Below are 18,965 nucleotides of genomic sequence, written 5' to 3' on the forward strand. Positions count from 1 at the left end.
AAAATCTTGCTGATAACTCAAAACAACTTTGAATGTTTGTAATCATTTTTTAGTAATGATTGCTTAAACAAAACGATGCGGGCATTTTCCCCATGAAATCAAGTCGCAGTGATGAAATCTTTAAATGCTTTAAATTAATCAATAATTTATTTTTTATATAATATTTTATATTTTATTAATTATTGTATTTTTATTTGAATTATTTCTTACATAACTTTTTGCTGATTTCTTTGATTGATTTTTTTTTATATAAAATAAACTTGAATAAATGTATTTCCAAATAATAATAATAAATAAACAGCTTAAACAAAATTTTTGGATTATTAAAGATTTTTTAAAGTTCATTCTATTTCATGAAACTAATTATCGCATAAACCGTGCAAGTCTTTTTAATATTAGAAAAATAATGTTAAATAAAATATAATAGATAGCAGAAAAGGATTCGATTTGAGTTTGAATGATAATATTATACCATAGCTGATTAGAAAGGCTTTGCCATATATTTGTGTGTAAATGGCTCTTGCGCCAATAACTCAACTAGCAAATCAATCAAACGACGAGTTGATAATAACTTCTGTTATTAAAATATTAACTTTTGACAATGCTTTTAATGTTGTTGTATGTTTGTAACTTAACTTAGCGACGCTCTACTACTAATAATGATGATTGTGTCTGCGTTAGCGTTCTGTAAGACAAGACCATATAACTTAAAGCTACCAAATTTGGCCCTATATACCTATAATAAAGATGTTGGGAATGTGCCACTCTGAGAAATGTTTTTGAAATTTTAATCGAATAAAAAATGAAGCAAAATTTTGACGTTTCCTTCATCATAACTTCCAAAATATAGAATAAAAGAATTTCTACATGATCTTAAAATTCCAAAAATTATCTCTCTAAATTTGTTGTCGTATAATTTTTTCTATTTTTATGCTTAAAAAAAATATTTTAAACGTATTCTGTAACAATATATTTTACCATTGAATTGAAACTCAAATTATTTTCATTAGGTAATAACATTTTATTCTAAACTTTTTTTTTTTTACATTTTTGATGTTTAAGACATGAAAATTCTCCGTATCTTTCCCATATACTTAGTCCGGAGAAAGTATTGTAAGCTTCAGAAAATCGAACTCGAGAGTTTTGTTAATTTGTTGATACTTTGGTTTATTCTCTGCCGCATTACTGAGAATATACTGCATTAAAAAATATTGAAATAATAAAAGACAACCATTATGGCTTTAACACAAGTGTGAGTACTTTTATTAACCGATTAATGGTTAAAAAAAGATGAGCAAAGTTAATCTATTGACTATGTTCACTAATGACATGTGGTTAAGCCTGAAGTTTGCTGAAGAATAGATATTAAAAAAAAAAAAAAAAAAAAAAAAAAAAACTGACGATAAATTTTTTTTAACTTCAATTAATATTTATAATTGAAATATTAAAATGCGTAACAATAAGATTTTAGTTCTAATATTATTTAAGAAAAGCAGCGATTTTTTCCCTCCAATATAAATGACAAATTAAACGATAAATTCGTGATTACCATAATACATTATTATTTGCATTTAATTAAAATACAAATATTTGTAAAGATAGTTAATTTTTTCAAATATATTTAAAATGCCGAGATAAATTTCTTGTAGACTAATACAAATTTTTGACATTTGCTAAAAACTTCACTGCTTTTCAATAATAAAAACTTTGAATAAACCTAGATTTGTACATTATTTTTATAATATCTGTACTTTGGTATTTATTGTGCAATAATTATTTGCACCAATTATTATAATTATACATTTATTATGTAATATTTCATTTTTATTTTATTGTATACGAGTTATAGAGAAAGTATTGTAATCGTCAAAATAATCAAACTCGAGATTTTGATAAATTTCTTCTATTTCGAAAAAGACATTTTTTTCATTATTTCTGCTTGTGAGATATATAATTCAAAAATGCTTTGACCTTGATGGAAGAACTTTGGTGTACGGTCTTTACATCAAGTTTGTGGATATCCATTAAATTATTTTGTGCAAAATACTTTCATTTTTTTCGATTTTTTTTTGTTCGCGAGGAACGGAAAGTAATTAATTACTTCGAATATGTAGTTATTCATATTTTTTTGGGACAATAAATTAATTCGTCAATAATAACAACAAATGTTTGGTACTTGCCACCTCCCCCACCCCAAATCAACCAATTCTAGTGATAACTGAAATCTTCTTTTACTTTTGCTTTAGAAATGTAAAGCAGTGACCAAATGAAGTGGTTAAGTGCACTCACCTTCCACACAATTCGTTGAGAAATAGGCTAAATTTCTTGTCTCTAGAGGATTTTCATTGGTCAGTTCAGGTGATCGGCTTTGGGGTTCGGACTCTCCGGTCAGCGAGGAGTTGTCCACTTTACAGGAGGAAGCAGAGATGATTCGAATGTCCGCGGGTATCCGGTCTCCTCCTTTCACTTCCACGATGTCCCCGACCACCACGCCTTCTGCCGGAATCGTGTACTTTTGTCCTTCCCGAATGATGGTAGCGTACTGTTGTTGCCATTTCGAGGAGAAAAAAAAATGAACTCATTTTTCTTAGTTCTTTAAAACATTCTTACTTAACTAAAAAACAGATTCATTTTCTATTTTTTAGTCGTTTGTTTATAATTCATGTTTAATAATATTGTGCATTCTTGAAATTCATTTTGTCTATTATCTGTTCATTACCAGATGACACCACTTGTAAGGAATCGAAATTTAATGAAATGAATCTATTAACTGTTAGTTAACCATTTCTAGGGCCGCGGGAACAATGCTTCCCACCGAAATTATCAATCTTTGTATGAAATTATGTATGTTGGCATAAGTTCTGACAAATTTTTTTAGTAAGTCAGAAACTTAGATGCTTCAGTTCCTTATCTCAGACAAAATGATGTGTCGTGATTTGTTACTTAATTATTAATTAATCAAATTAATTAATTAATCAAATTAAATTTATCTAATAAGCTAAATGAAACCCTTTTCTTATTCTAATTTTAAGCCTAAAAATATTTTAACATAATATGACTAGAAAAAAAATAGCCCTTTAAAGGGTTAAACTATAAAAGATTTAAATAGTGTATAGCCACCAAGAACATAATTATACCAAATTTCAATTTTCTAATATATCGAAAATAAATGAAAAAATTACTATAGAATTTCAGCTTTACGTACATAAAACAAACCAAGGCAAATAAAAGTACTCAAAAAGAATAAATTCAAAATGAAAAAATAGCATAAGAAAGATACTAGAAGGGGGTGGTATCAAACCTGAATGGATTCTTAAAATGGTGATTGTCATGACAAGTCTGGAATGCGGATCTTTATGCAAGATTTAATATATTTTTGAATGCAAAAGTTGTCAGAAAGCAACAAAATCTGATTAACTTATAATTTCTTACCCTCTTAACAAAATATATGCATATAGAATCGTTTCATTGATTCTGAATTACAAAAACTTTAATTTTTGAATAAATGAAACATGATTTATTTTTCTAAATTTAGTAATTGCTTTCTCTTTACTAAAGCAATTATAAAAATACGCAACGTTCTTAAAGCATGAATTAATTGGAGATACTGTGGGGAGAGGAAAAAAGCTTTGGTATTACATAAAATTCGATCATACAGAGAGGAAATTTGAAATATTAAAAATTGAAATGATATAAATTGTCTTTCTGCCAAAGGTGTTTGTCGCAACATTACTTTATCTATACTTATAATAAAGCTCAATGTGTGTGTGTGTGTGTGTTGGCGCTCTTCAGGCCAGGTCATTTGACATAAAGCTACCAAATTTGGTACATGTATACCTTAGAGGTCGGGAATGTGCACCTGGGGTCCCTTTTTTTGAAATTTTAATTAGAATTTTAATTATTAATTAAAAACTAACTTTCCCGCCAAAAGAATCTTCCATTTTCCCCGCCGCCAACTTTTTCGCCAAAAAAGTCTTCCATTTTCCCCACCGCCAAATGAGTAAGGCAATTTGTTTGTTTTTTCTCCCAACAGTAATAAGGCTAGGGTTAACATTTTACGGCGGATTATTTCAAACGATTCTGTTTATTTTCTTAATGTTTTATGCATTTAAAATTAAACATTGTTAATTAATCCATGTTTCAGATTCATTCTGAAGTACTTTTGAATTAAAATAACAGAGAATAAAGGAAATTAAAAATGTATAATCTGCATAGCGTTACCCCAACTGGCGTAGAAAAATTCACGCATTTGCGTTACCGGAGCTGGCGAAGAAAATTCACGCATGCGCATTCTGATTGTTGGCATGGCAACCATTATCAACGGACGATTTAAATTACTTTTTGGTTAGTTGTATGCTTTTGTAAGTAAATTGTATTTATGTTAGTTATATATTTTTTGTATTTGCTTATAGTTTTAAGTACATCGTTTTTTAAGTAGTTTTTTTTAACATGTTTACAATGATTTAAATTATTTTTAGGTTAGATGCATGCTTTTGTAATTAAATTGTATTTATGTTAGTTATATATATTTTTTATATATGCTTATAGTTTTAAGTACGTCGTTTTTTAAGTAGTTTTTTTAAACCTGTTTTCGACCGATTATTTTAAACGATTCATTTTATTTTCTTAGTGTTTGATGCATTTAAAATGAAACATTGTTAATGAATCGATCCATTCATGATGAATCTGAGAAAATTTTGTTGACAAATTCTTGAGATATTACATAAATTAAGAAAGATATTCTTTAGTGCCCATAAAGTTTAAACGCTCAGTGACTCTATTATCAGTAATCATATTATTAAAAAAAAATGCTTTGTTTCAGTAAAAAAATATTATTATATTAATTGCAGATTAATCCTTTACACTTTAATTTAAAGCATAAATTCTACGAGGGGTAACAGAAAATGAGAGAGATACATATCACGTTATGACTGAAGGCCTTTATAATATTATGAGTGAATTATATGACTATCAAAATTTGAAGTTTTAAAATATTTTGTTGAAGAATCTATTAAAGTTGGAATTGCATAAAATATTTAATTATTAAAATTTTAGCGAACATTAAGATTGGCGAACCGGCTGGTCGCCAAAGGCGGCTAGTACTTATAATAAAGCTCAATGTGTGTGTGTGTGTGTGTGTGTGTGTGTGTTGGCGCTCTACAGGCCAGACCGTTTGACATACAGCTACCAAATTTGGTACATGTATACCTTGGAGGTTGGGAATGTGCACCTGGGTTTTCTTTTTTCGAATTTTTAATTAGAATTTTAATTATTAATTAAAAACTAACTTTCCCGCCAAAAAAATCTTCCATTTTCCCCACCGCCAACTTTTCCGCCAAAAAAATCTTCCATTATCCCCAGCGCCAAACGAGAAAGGCTTCAGTTTTTTTTTCTCCCAACAGTAATGAGGCTAGGGTTAAAATTTTTCGGCGGATTATTTCAATCGGTTCTGTTTATTTTCTTAATGTTTGATGCATTTAAAATGAAACATTGTTAATGAATCAATCTTTCAGATTCATTCTGAAGTACTTTTGAATTAAAATAAAACAGAATAAAGGAAATTAAAAATTTCTAATCCGCATAGCGTTACCCCAACTGGCGTAGAAAAAATCACGTATTTGCGTTACGTAACCGGCGAAGAAAATTCACGCATGCGCATTCTGTTCTGATTGTTGCCATGACAATGTTATCAATGGATGATTTAAATTATTTTTGGGTTAGTTGCATGCTTTTGTAAGTAAATTGTATTTATGTTAGTTATAGTATATTTTTTGTATATGCTTATAGTTTTAAGTACATCGTTTTTTAAGTAGTTTTTTTAAAACCTGTTTTCAACCGTTTATTTTAAACGATTCGTTTTATTTTCTTAGTGTTTGATGCATTTAAATTTAAACATTGTTAATGAATCGGTCTGCTCATAATGAATCTAAGAAAATTTTGTTGACCCACTCTTGAGATATTACATAAATTAAAAAAGATATTCTTTAGTGCCCATAAAGTTTAAACGCTGAGTGACTCTATTTTCAGTAATCAGATTATAAAAAAATGCTTTGTTTAAGTAAAAAATATTATTATATTAATTGAAGATAAATTCTTTCCACTTTAATTTAAAGCATAAATTCTACGGGTGCTAACAGAAAATGAGAGAGATACATATTACGTTATGACTGAAGGCCTTTATAATATTATGAATGAATTATATGATAATCAAAATTTGAAGTTTTAAAATATTTTGATGAAGAAGCTATTAAAGTAGAAATTGCATAAAATATTTAATTATTAAAATTTTAACGAACATTAAGATTTTCGAACCGACTGGTCGCCAAAGGCGGCTAGTTTGGAGTAAAACACGGAAAGTTCAATAAGCAAAGTTTAGAAAAGACACCTGAAAGATTTTTATGTTGAGAGAAGTAAAGCAGATAATGATAACTTGATGTTAACATTTATTCCATCTACAAATCCACCGTGAATTCTCTTTTTAGGGTGAACATACCATTATAAATGAATCCATAGCAAGCAATTGATAAAAATAAGTCTCCAACAGTTAGAATATATATTAATTTCTGTGTGAAATTTAATTTTGAATGGATCACATTTAAGTATGTAAAATAATTTATAGCATTTTCTTTATTGTCATCTTAACTTGTATACTGGCTTTATCAAAGCGTTGCTTCTTCAATTCAAACTAATCCTATTTATCATAAACTAACATATTTTAATATATAAGATAATGAGCTTTTCTTTTAAGAAAAATTGTTTGCTTTCGTTACCTTCTACTACTTACAGCTTTTTATCAATTTTTCTGTAGGGGACAGAAAAATGCATACCATTTTCTTCATATCAATTCTCTTAAATAAAGCTTTATGAAATTTAGACATGATCCAGAAAGTCTGACTGATCTATATAGGCTGGTTCATATTCAGGGTGTTTCTAAAATCATGAGAAAAATTCAAGGGTACGCCTATCAAGAAGAATTATTTTTACTATAGAGAACGGGGTCGCAAACGTAAAGAGTGGCTGATAACAGAGGGCAGCTTTTACTGAATTGCAGTACCAATACTTCGGCTATATATGAAGCTCGCTTTCATTCATTAAATCTTCTGCGACACACATAAAAATTTCTGAAACATAATAAAATATTTTCATTTGTTTCATTACCACATTTTTCTTAGTCACTGCCTTGAGTCGGTGTTTTGCAAGTTAGAGGCACCATACTGATATTATTTACGATTTATAAAGATTATATTCCAATGAAAAGTGCTACCACTCGACGTTTGCAGACTTTTATCTTAGTGACCATAAGTTTTAGAGCTGAACTGCTGATTTTAGCATCATTCTCGAGAGCATATCCTTAAAAATCTGCATACAAAATTTAATTTCCTTTTTTTTTTGAACAAGAGAAGACAGTATGATCACAAGGAAACTCATAAATATGGGCAAAATTCTTTCCTAATCATCTTGTAGGGATCCCCCCCCTCTCCAAATCTTCGATAATAATATATAGAGAGCTTCCTATGGTGTTAAGGAGTCTGTTACAAAAAAATGACTCCCTCTGAATTGTTGTTGCAAAAAAGTGATTTTTTGTAGGTCTTATTTACCCATAAAGTTTCTCCTACTGGGAAGGGCACCTCATAATTGAGGATAAGAAACTTCTGGTATGGTGGTTGGTTCTCACTACCCTGTTGGGTACAGAAAAGATGGGGGGGGGCACCTCATAATTTCATAATTGAGGACGAGAAGCTTCTGGTATGGTGGTTGGTTCTCCCTATTCTGGTGGGTACAAAAAAGATGGGGAGCACCTCATCATTGTGGATGAGAAGCTTCTGGTATGGTGGTTGGTTTTCGCCACCCTAGTAGGTACAAAAAAAGATGGGGGTCGACTGCTTCTCACGATAAAGGGACGTACTTCCCAAGGGTAGGGTTGTACCGTTTGTGATGGCCCTTAGGACTCAACCACCGTTCTCGCCAGTTTTGCTGTTGCGGCGATCCGGTCATTCAGATTTTTCCGCGTGCCTTCGGGCGGTCGGAGTAGTCGGTTTAAGGTTACCCATAAAGTTTATTCCAATGATTTTAGAAAAACCGTACATGAAAATTATAAAATTGGAAGAGCATTTTATTCAAAAATAATTTTTATGCAATTTCAAATTGCTTTCAAATTTAGTTGTAATGAAAAATATATAAGAAAAAGCTACATTACCTGAGGAACCATATTTTTAAAGGATTCCATAATTTTGGAGCTTCTAGCTTCTTGGTAATAGGAGAAACAACCCGTAACAATAACTACAACCGATAACACGATACCCAAATACAGCTGAAAAATAATAGAAAAAGAGTTTAGAAGAATGTTTTGATGCAATATATATCATAATTGTTTATTTTCAATAAAAATAATGAAATGATTTCATTAAATATGAGGCTCAAATATATTTCATACATATTTTCGTATATATTTACTCAAATGTTTTCGTATATATTTACTCAAATGTTTTCGTATATATTTACTCAAATGTTTTCGTATATATTTCGCATATATTTTTAGTAATATATATTTTCGTATATATTTATTCGTATTATTTCAAATAAATTTTCATGTGCACTCAAATATATTTCTTATTTTTTATTATTTTTAACTTACATTTTTAATATTTTAAATTTTTTTCGTATATATACATTATGCAATGAGGGTTTAAAAACTTTTCTTCTTGATTTTTGGCGTTCTTTCTATGACTCAGAATTATTTCGAGGTAACTTTAAAATCGCTTTCCTACGACATTCTTCATTTTCTTCTACATGATAAGAGCCAAAAGCTGAAGATAAAATAATTATTCTTTTGAAAAACTGTATGCAATCATAACTTTTTGATGCATGCCGTGACACAAATGATGACACTTTTCTTGGCAACACACGTTTATTATGGATTATTGTGATTATAACTTATGGATTAAATGATTGATGGTTACTTACTAATGCACAATTCGATATGTTATATATGTTCCGATTAAAATTTAAATTCATTTCTAGGAGTTCCCACCAGAGCTCCTACTAACACACAGTGTCAGCCACCAATTCCCGTAACTCCGCTTCTACCTCTTCACTTCATCTCCTTCAGAGTTAAGGCCAGAACAGCTACGTGGTGGTTAGAGGCATGGCACTTTTCAAAATATAAACTCAGTGTACATGCACAGTTAGTTCCAGATCGTGCATGTGATACTTATTAATTGCATTCTTCCATTTCTTTTTATTCTTTTTGTTTCGCATGTTTTGAAAAGATACGCATAAAGAAGGAATCGCTGGATTATATAAATGTGGAAAACACATGAGATGTGCAAGGATACTTCTCATCTTTTTTTAGCATATTTTCAATTCCATATAGAATTCAAATTTTCATTGTTACATTTAATTTCAGTTAGAATATAGTTTGTTTATAAAGCTATAAAAACTTAGCAGGTGGGTTATATTAGATAGAATGATTTAGCTTTTCATTTAAGCAATTGTCTGGGGCCGCTGAAGAAAGGTGTAGATTGAATAATAAAATATTTTATTAGCCTAATTTTTAAATAAATATGTAAGAAATACTAATTTTTTTGAAAACATCAGAGTTATAATATTTGTACATATTGGATTGTTATAATCATTAATTTGAGAATAATTACTTTTCATGATGGAATATTAATGAGACATTAATGGGATATATTATATTTCATTTCGTAGGTATAATTTGTAATGTTATATTTGCTAAAAATTTATTATTACTTATATTTATGTATAAGAAAATTATAAATGAATATTTATGATTAATTTTTCATTCATTCTATTATTTTAGTTCTTTTAAATGTATCTTTTTAAAATAATTAAATAATAACACGCACACATACATATTCTCACATTACTAAAATAAAAGAAATTAAAATAAAATGTCAGCATATTAAGTTAAAAATATGTTGAAATATACTGCAAAATGAATCAGTCTTTTGATTAATTTATCAATTGATTGATCTCATAACACCCACTGTCTACGGTCACAAAATGTTTAAATCCCTCCCTGTTAATTTATGATATAATCAGTTTTAATAAGCGAAAAAAGATCTAAGCTTTCAGAATGAGGCGACAAATGAAAATTATTTCGCGTAAGCAATAAAAAAGTAAAAAAAAAAGTAAAAAAAAAAAAAAAAAGAGCAAAATGTTGATCAAAATATGTCCCACAGATATAAGAATACGAATTCAAAAAAGACGATGCGAAAAGTATTATAACAGCAGCCGCGAACGAGCCTTTCAACTAAATGTTTTCTTTGACTTTGCGAAAAAGAAAGGTAATGAAAACCAATAATAAAAAAAAGAGTCAGATTTCGTGCTCAAGTAGCGATTTTTAATGGAAAGGAATAAGAAAAGAAATAAGAAAGTTTTGAATAAGGAATACTTATTCGCAGTTATTCTAAGAAAAAAAAGTCGGAAAAATCAAAAAGAAATACGTTGGATAGAAACCGGCTTGATGAATAAGCCATGAGTGGAAGATAGATCAAAGATGAGAGTTAAAGATCAGTGGAAGATATTTTTTTTGTAAATAAGTTTTTAGCATTAATTAAAAAGGTTTTTGTAAGAATTTTGCCAGGAGATTTTAAATACTTGCCTATGAGTTAACTGGATCTACGAACTACCAACAATATAAGCCTAATTTTTATGCCAAAACACGTCTGTAAATATTTCGTATGTCACTTATAACGTGACTTGTTTTGTCTGAGCTATAAGCAAAATTAAGATGTACGAAATTGAAGCATTGTGCTAGAGAAAAAAATTTCGTGGAATTTTTTTCAATCCCAAGTTTGAAAAGAAGTTCAAACTTGGGGTTGAAAAGTTTCTACGATTGGAATTGAAAAAGTTGTTTTAAGTGATTCTCTCAGATTTGAAGCATGTAAAGAGAAGGAACTGTAATTGTCAAAAAGTTTGACATCTAATTTGTGATGAAACCTTCATGTCTTTGACTTCTCGAAGTACGAAAGAACCATTTTTTGGAATCATATTTATCTTCCCACAAAACTCGAGAATTCAAATAAAGAAAAATGTTAAGTAAAAAGCGAAATATATGCAATTTGTCATGGTGTTTTAGCACCAAAAATCTAGGTTTCTATTAAGTTATTGATGAAATCCGTCTGTTTGCTTGTATGTGAACATGTAAATTAATAATTTAACGAACTTCATGGAGGAAATTTAAAATATTGTTTGATCAATCATATTTTAAATAGGAATTAAATTTTGAATCAGATCAGTTGAGGAGTTGTCTCTTTATCAATCTGTCTATTCGGGGTCTGATTTGTAATTCGATATTCAAAAACACGATGAGATAAATAAAATTCGATATATGGTTTTGGCAGTAACATTATTAATTTGTATCAAATTTTGAAGTCGGGCACTCAACAATTAGATTGATTATTCAAATTTCATTACTATAAGACAAGGTTAAACTCAGAATGCCCCATATTGTCGAAGTAGATGATAAAGCCTTGATATCACTTCCTCTGAATAATCTGATTACTAATTTAAAGAAAATTCCTTACAATACTTGGTAACAGTAAGAGTTCTGTGTCAGCAAATATTAGAAATGAAAGTAAAGCGTTTCTTTGCTTAAATTTTATTTAAATTACAAATGCATTTATTTCGCGCAATAAAACTTCTTATATTTTATTTCTTAAGTAATAATTCTTTGAAGAAGCCAATGGAGTCACACTTTCATGACATTACAATAATACAATGTCGACGTAATCATTTTGCATATAATCTAAAATATAACTGCACGTTGTCTCATATGATCATGCTAAAAGTGCACAGTTAGTAACAACAGCTTCATGACACAACGAGTCGTGAGAAGAAATGTGACATGCATTCACACATAAAATGCAGATTTCTATCAATTTTAGTTGAAATTCGTCGAAGGGAAGTTTGTCTGTCCGTCCGTGTGCTTGTGGGTTTGGTTTTACTAGCAAAAGAGCCAGGAACGGCTATACTGCGCCAGACATATTATATGCGCATGTAATATCATATTTGGGCACAGATAGTAGAATAAATGAAATTTGGAATTATTTGATTACTAGAATTGTCAGATTTAGTTTTGAATCTATCTGCTGGCTTATTTTCTGTTGATCTATCTGTTAGTGTGGAAATGAATGCGATGACCCTAAAAGGCTCTAAACTAGGAATATAAATTTGAGTATTGTTTTAGAAGTCATAGAATTAGACCTGTATAAAAAATTTTGTTGCAACTATTCAGTAAACATAAAACTGACTTAAAAAGTGACATAATAAATAATTCGAAAAAATCAAATCGAAGGCAATTCGCTGATTTCTTCAATGTTTAGCGAAAACAGTTATATTTTAAATGAATAATTTGCAGTTGGTTCTTAATTATGTAACTCGTCATTAGTAGGAATAGTTATGGAATTGGGAAGCAGTTATTGTTCAGGATATAACCAATGCTCTTTTTCAAAATACATTAGTTGTTCATGAAACAATCAAAATGTAATAGCTATTCAAGTCCTAATGCAATAATTGTCCAGGATGCAATAAAAGTGGAATAATTGTTTAGAAGGCGTATTCAGCGTATAATAAAAATGCAATAATTGTTCAGGATGTAATGCAAACAATACTCCGAACCTAACCAGAGGCCATGCGGGAAACTTGAGGGGCCGCCGAAGAGCAGCCCCACCTAGCACGATGAAACAAACGACATTTTATGATATTGGACACTTGCAAACAAGAAAGGACCCTCTAGAGAAAAAGTATATTGGTCCAGGGGAAAAAACAAACATTTTACATTACATATGGAATTGTAAAACATTAAAAGTACATTAAAAATTAAATGTACGTTTACTTTTTACATTAGGAGAGAACAAAAGAATTGTTCAGGATGTTATAAAAATGCAATAATTGTTCAGTATGCAATCAAAATGCAATAAATGTTCAGGATGCAATCAAAATGCAATAAATGTTAACGATGCAATCAAAATGAAACGATTGTTAAGAATGCAATAATTTCTCCGGATGTAATAAAAAATGCAATAATTTTTCAGGATTTAATAAAAATGCAATGATTATTCAAGATACAATAAAAATGCAATAATTTCTTAAGGTGTAATAAAAATGCAATAATTTCTTAGGGTGTAATAAAAATGCAATAATTTCTTAGGTGTAATAAAAATGCAATAATTTCTCAGGATGTAATAAAAATGCAATAATTTCTCAGGATGTTATAAAAGTCCGATAATAACTAACTAAATAAATAAATGAATGATTGTTCAGGATGCTTACATTGTCGTCTGGGGGCTCTTCGAAAGTGCCAGCTTGGATGGAATATGCGATGAAGCAGAGGATGGCGCCTATCCAGAGCAAGAGGGCGAAACCTCCGAACAGGTTCTTGCAGAACTTCACCCATTCGGGGGTCTTTTTTGGGGGCGAGAGAGAGTTGGGACCGTCCCTCTCGTACACCGTCCGCGCTTGAGCTTGGGTCAATCCCTGGAAAAGACAGAAGGATCTTGATGCACAGTTCGTGTTTAAGGGCGTTGAGTGAGCGGTGAAAACGGTCTTTTATTTACCAATATATTACTAATTATCTGGAAGTCCAGACATTTGAATTCCAGATATATTACAATTGACTGAAAGTTTCTTTTCTCACAACATCTCTAATATTATTATTTTAGTTGGTTTTTAAACCATTTCAACAGCACATTGTTCTGCGAAGAAAAGCATGATGATTTTTTGAAGTGGCCGTTGGTTGAATTAAAATAATGATTTTAAGCTCTGTATAAATGTGCTGACTTTTTTAAATTTAAAATGTTGTCGTGCCAAAAATATTTTTTAAAAAATTGACTAATATGACTTGAAGGCTGTATAAGAATTTTATAAAATTTCATAAATTTTTAATTACATTTATTAATACAAACCACATAAAATATGAATCATTATTTTATTCAAAACATTTTTCCAACTGGAAATATATGCCTATATGTAAAGATTTAGCGATAAGTTATTAGTCACGATTAAAATGGATATTTTTTATAGTAAAGAAATATTAAAACAGCAATATTATTATCAGTGGAAAACTAAACAATATTTATGGTAAAGTTCTGTCCTGTATTTTTTTTTGTTAGTGCAGCATTATAAAAGGGTAGACATTTCTATATACTTTACTAATATTAATTCAAATTCTTTTAGCTTTGAAAATTGGAAAGTAATTCAAAAGGAAAAAGTACATTACCTTCTCGGGATCTGTTCCTAGTCTTGAATACAATTCTTGTAAGGTGATCTTGTGCTCATCCTGTAGGAAAGGGAAAAGAATTTTCAGAATTCAATACACTTAATGATTCTATTAAAGAAGAAATAGGCGTCTTCCTTTTTGTAAAAAGATAGTTTTATATTATATCACAGTGTTTTTTCGATCGTTGTTACGCTTGTTAACAATATTTTCCACAAAAAGTTAGCACCGGTATTATTATATTGTCCTTTATCGAACAGTTATAATGCCATTGAATTCCAGATAATGAGTTTTTTGAAGCGCACTGATACACTGATAGAATATAATTACATAAAAATATTTGCAAAAGCATACATTGTGTAGGGATGTAGTCATAAGATTGAATAAAAATAGAAGCCCTAAGTTAGATATAAATACAATCGGTTAATATAGCAATAGAAAGCAAGTGGGACAAAAATTCTAAGAGTGGTGAATCACATTTAAACAGAGGAAATGGAGGAGATTTAAAAGTGAATGTTAATTGATTGTTGAATGCTTGCTGTAAGAAGCTGGCCGTCGATACTTGGCCTCCTAGCATCCAGGTCTTACTACATACGTCATCTCTTTAAAATCTTTCATGCACGAGAATATCTCATGACGATTATCGTTAATATCAAAGAAAAATATTTTAATTTTGGTCAGCTAAGTTTTAGATTATTTAGCCAACAATTTTTAATATGAAAAATGTGCATTAGAACTTTTCCAAGGGAAACTATATGATTTACTTCATTACATAAAATTATTTGAAGCGAGAAAGTTTTTTGTATTTTCAATATTCATATGTCAATAAGTTTTGAGCTTTTTGTACGATTCAATTAAAAAAAAAATCTGAATTTGTTAGTTTAAATTTATATACTTTTACTTTTTTGCATACGAAGAATTTAAAGATGTATTGCAAATAATGGAAAATTCTATCTCAAAATTTTGCCCATTACTGCCCAAACATATCTGAGTCCAAATAAATACTTTTTGTTGGAAAGCAGCTTATTTGTGAACACGCAAACTCAAAAAGCTAAACAAAGGAAATTTTGTATGCGATTTTTACAACATAATTGTTGTAATTTTCTATTAAATTTTGGACCAGATCTACGGATCTTAACCCATCTCTCTGTAATGTGCACATGAACAAGTTACTGAAAATTTTATATAGCTAGATAGATGGCATTTTGGTCCTTTCTCACATATGCTGCTAAAATATGGGCAATGGCTGAGAAAAATAGAGTCTCTTGCTATATTTGAAAGAGGAATTTTAAGCAGAATATTTGGTGGCATTAAATGTGATAAAAATTGGAGAAGAACCAACTCAGAAATTAACAAACTCTATGAAGAGGCAGATATTATTAAATTTATTGCAATGCAGATGATTAACTGGGCAGGATGCTTATAAGACTGGAATGAAAATCGAGCCACTAGAAAGATATTTTTGGCTAAACCATTAGGTATCCGAAAAAGAAGAAGACCAAAACTTAGGTGGACTGCCAGAAAAAAGACTGGAAAATCGTTAAGGTGACAAACTGGAAAACTTTGATGAAGGATAGGACGGTTTGGAATGGAATTCTGAAGAGGCGCAAGTACCATATGGGCTGTTGTGTAAGTGGAAAAGAAGTGAAGACAGATGAAAATTTAGCATGATTTTTTTTTATCGCCAAAAGTGTCAATATGTATCGAATTGTGAAAATTTCTGTCATTGACTGTCTGTATGTCCATTTATTCCTATACTTATGAACTTGATTATCAATTAATGGAACAAGCTAGAAAAAATGTAATTTCGTTTATGGGATTGAGACCCGAATTGCAGACATATTCATACATATGAACTAGAACGATAAAGACTTGGTTGACTTTCGTCTGTTTATCTGTATGCATGAAAACACGACAATTGAAAAACAAAACACGGAGGGTAAATGTTATTTTTTTTCTGACGTTGACCCGGATCCAGTAGATCATTGGGAAGATGCTCAGAATGCATATTCTGTCCTCCTTATTATAAAACGAAGTGAAACATAAAATGTACTGCGCTATGCAGATAACAAAGAAATCGAACTCTCTTTCTGGTTTCAAATCCATTCATAAAAATTCATTTCATGTACGTGACGACAAGCATTATTGAAAACGCAAAGTAGCAACAAAATGAATGACCACTGCACGAGTATCTCCACTACTGACCCATCTGTTGTGGCAACTAAGTATTTAATCAATATAATTGCATGTTTACAGTTGAGTACTCTCGGGAACTATCGTGAGAAATCTTGAAAAATTTCCAAAACCTATCCGAGAAACACTTTTGTGAATGAAAACCCAGTCAATGAAATACACAGAAACTGTTGTTGAACGGAAGCCAAAACGCATTACTAGTAGTGTTTGTATACATGCTCACTGTGCGTAACGACGCTATTTTCTTGCGCCACAGGTGTCGGTTTCCTATCGTGAATAGAATGACCAAGCTGTAACGTGTCTTAACAGAACAGCTTGGAAGCTAGTCAATAAAGAATGCGTTAGATTCTCTAGTGTTTGGACTAAATCCAGATGGAAACAGAAGGCTATTTTTGTGATTCCGTTTACCACGAATGTAATTACCATATTTCATTCATGGTAAGGCGCCTCGTTTGTTATGAATGAAAACAAAGATATTAAAGCTTGTTTTGGAAAAGAGACTTGAAGAAATTGCGAAAAATAAGATATATTTATGCTGTCAACTCACCACTAAATTTTTTTATAGTTTTTATTCTTTAATTTTTTTTATTTCAAAGTTATGCATTTTATAATTACTTATTATTTGGGTCTTCATGTCTGCCCTCCTTCTCTCAGCAATTTCGAGGAAAATCGAAAAAAATGTACGTTCTGGCACATTCTCCATGCAGAAAACACGCAACAGAGTCTGCCAGCCGCAACATTGAACCGATTTTGGCAATTTTTTTCGACATCAAAATTAGAGATTTCTAGATTTGTCATCAATAATCGGCTTCCTTTCACAACTCTCCACGTATAAATGTTTTTAAGGAAATTTTTAGTTTAAAAAATGTACATCCATTTCAAGCTAATATGTATTTTGTATACTTCATATGTAAATTTATTTGTATTTACAATTTCATATATTTGAGACAGAAAATTAAAGGTGGAGTAATCAATTTAGTTGAGGAAAAAGTTAGTTACTACTAAACATTGTGCTTTATCAAATATTCAGAGATGGTGATTTATTATATATATTTTCATGTCATTATTTTAAGATGACTGTTTAGTGAAAATTTATCAGAGCTTTTTGAATGAAATGAATAGTAAAAGTATTTTCTTGGAAATCTATAATTTTTAATTTTTCGAAAATTTTTCTTTATTTTATTTATTTAGTATTCCTTTATTATTATTATGTTCTTAACTCTTATTTTTTCAGAAGATATTTTGATGAGTACATAGGTGACAATAGTTGACAATATTCTGGTTATTTTAAGTATTTCATTAATTTGTATTAGTATTTTCAAATGAGACACTATTCAAAACAGTTTCAATATTAATGTTTAAACACCCGAAACATCATGTTGCTTTTGTTACTTGATGTCACTTTTAATTGCAAGATATATTCTTGCAATCTTTTCGGATTAATTGATGTTCATTACAAAAATACTTTTAAATTAATTATAAGAGAAAAATCATATATGCTTTAATGAAATTTCATGATTTTGTGTGCTCACAAACTCGTTTCAATGCGTTACTAAATATTAAAAAATTACTTGCATGAAAATAATTTAGTAACATAAGAATGCTTTGTTATAATATGATGAAACATAATTTGTTCTCCCTAAGGGAGACGTTATGTTTTTATTTCTTGATTAAACTATAAATCATTTTGAAACTTGCCTTCGAGTTAACAATTATAGTCATTAATCATCACTTAAGGATTATAATTAATGGGGCAGTCAGAATTAATCACTCATTTGAAGGCTAAATGAGCTTTAATTGAATTATTAAATGACTTTAATTAAGAGAAAGAAAATTATTCATGAAAAGAAAAGTTTTTTTTTATACTAACACAACAATGCTTTTATATTGACGAAATCAGTAGCGTTGAAAAATTAATTATTTGCTGAATTTTTTAAATTTATTTTGAAGACTAGTCTGATGAAAGCAATCTGTGCGTGAATTAGTTTTTTCCAGCAAGGGACTTTTTTTAAAGAAATATAATTATTTCCAGATAATAAATTAACTTTTAAAAAACTAATTCATAATACCAATATATGTTTATTTATTATTTTTATTTTCTAAACATTATTTGTATTTTTCTGAAAACTATTTAATTAAATTCATGATTTTATTTTTATTATGAATTAATGAATTTTTAAACATCAAGATCAAAGTATGACATTTAATTAAGCTTGCAGAAATATATCGATTCGAATTTATTAAACAGTAATTAAACATCTTTTTAAAGTCTTCAGTTAAAATTCAAAAACACATTTTGCATTTGATTCTACGATCAAAAAAGATAAAATTGAAATAAACTAAAAGATTATATCAAAATCGCAATAATTAAGAAAAATGAATGAATGAATTAAAATTACATTTTAATGACAATCCAAGTTCCAGTACTTCGAATGCTATAACAAGCTTTATAACCGAAAAATATGTAGTGCATATTTCTATTTGACGCGGAGAAAAATACCTCGTAATTAAATTTAGAATTCTTTTATTT

The 18,965-nt window shown here is 29.6% G+C and overlaps 1 protein-coding gene across 3 annotated transcripts in view; it reads right to left on the reverse strand.

The window, feature by feature from the left end:
* Window positions 1-18,965, reverse strand: part of LOC129957470 (sodium/potassium-transporting ATPase subunit alpha-like) — a 173,154-nt gene that overhangs the window by 43,774 nt on the left and 110,415 nt on the right. For all 3 annotated transcript variants that reach the window (XM_056069789.1, XM_056069790.1, XM_056069791.1), the window contains exons 4-7: window positions 14,246-14,305; window positions 13,300-13,503; window positions 8,198-8,311; window positions 2,290-2,542 (exon numbers count right to left, since the gene is read on the reverse strand). In XM_056069789.1, the coding sequence (XP_055925764.1) occupies window positions 2,290-2,542; window positions 8,198-8,311; window positions 13,300-13,503; window positions 14,246-14,305 (631 nt within the window). The remainder of the gene's footprint in view (window positions 1-2,289; window positions 2,543-8,197; window positions 8,312-13,299; window positions 13,504-14,245; window positions 14,306-18,965) is intronic.

Source organism: Argiope bruennichi, chromosome 11 (assembly GCF_947563725.1).
Source record: "Argiope bruennichi chromosome 11, qqArgBrue1.1, whole genome shotgun sequence".
Lineage (NCBI taxonomy): Eukaryota > Metazoa > Arthropoda > Arachnida > Araneae > Araneidae > Argiope > Argiope bruennichi.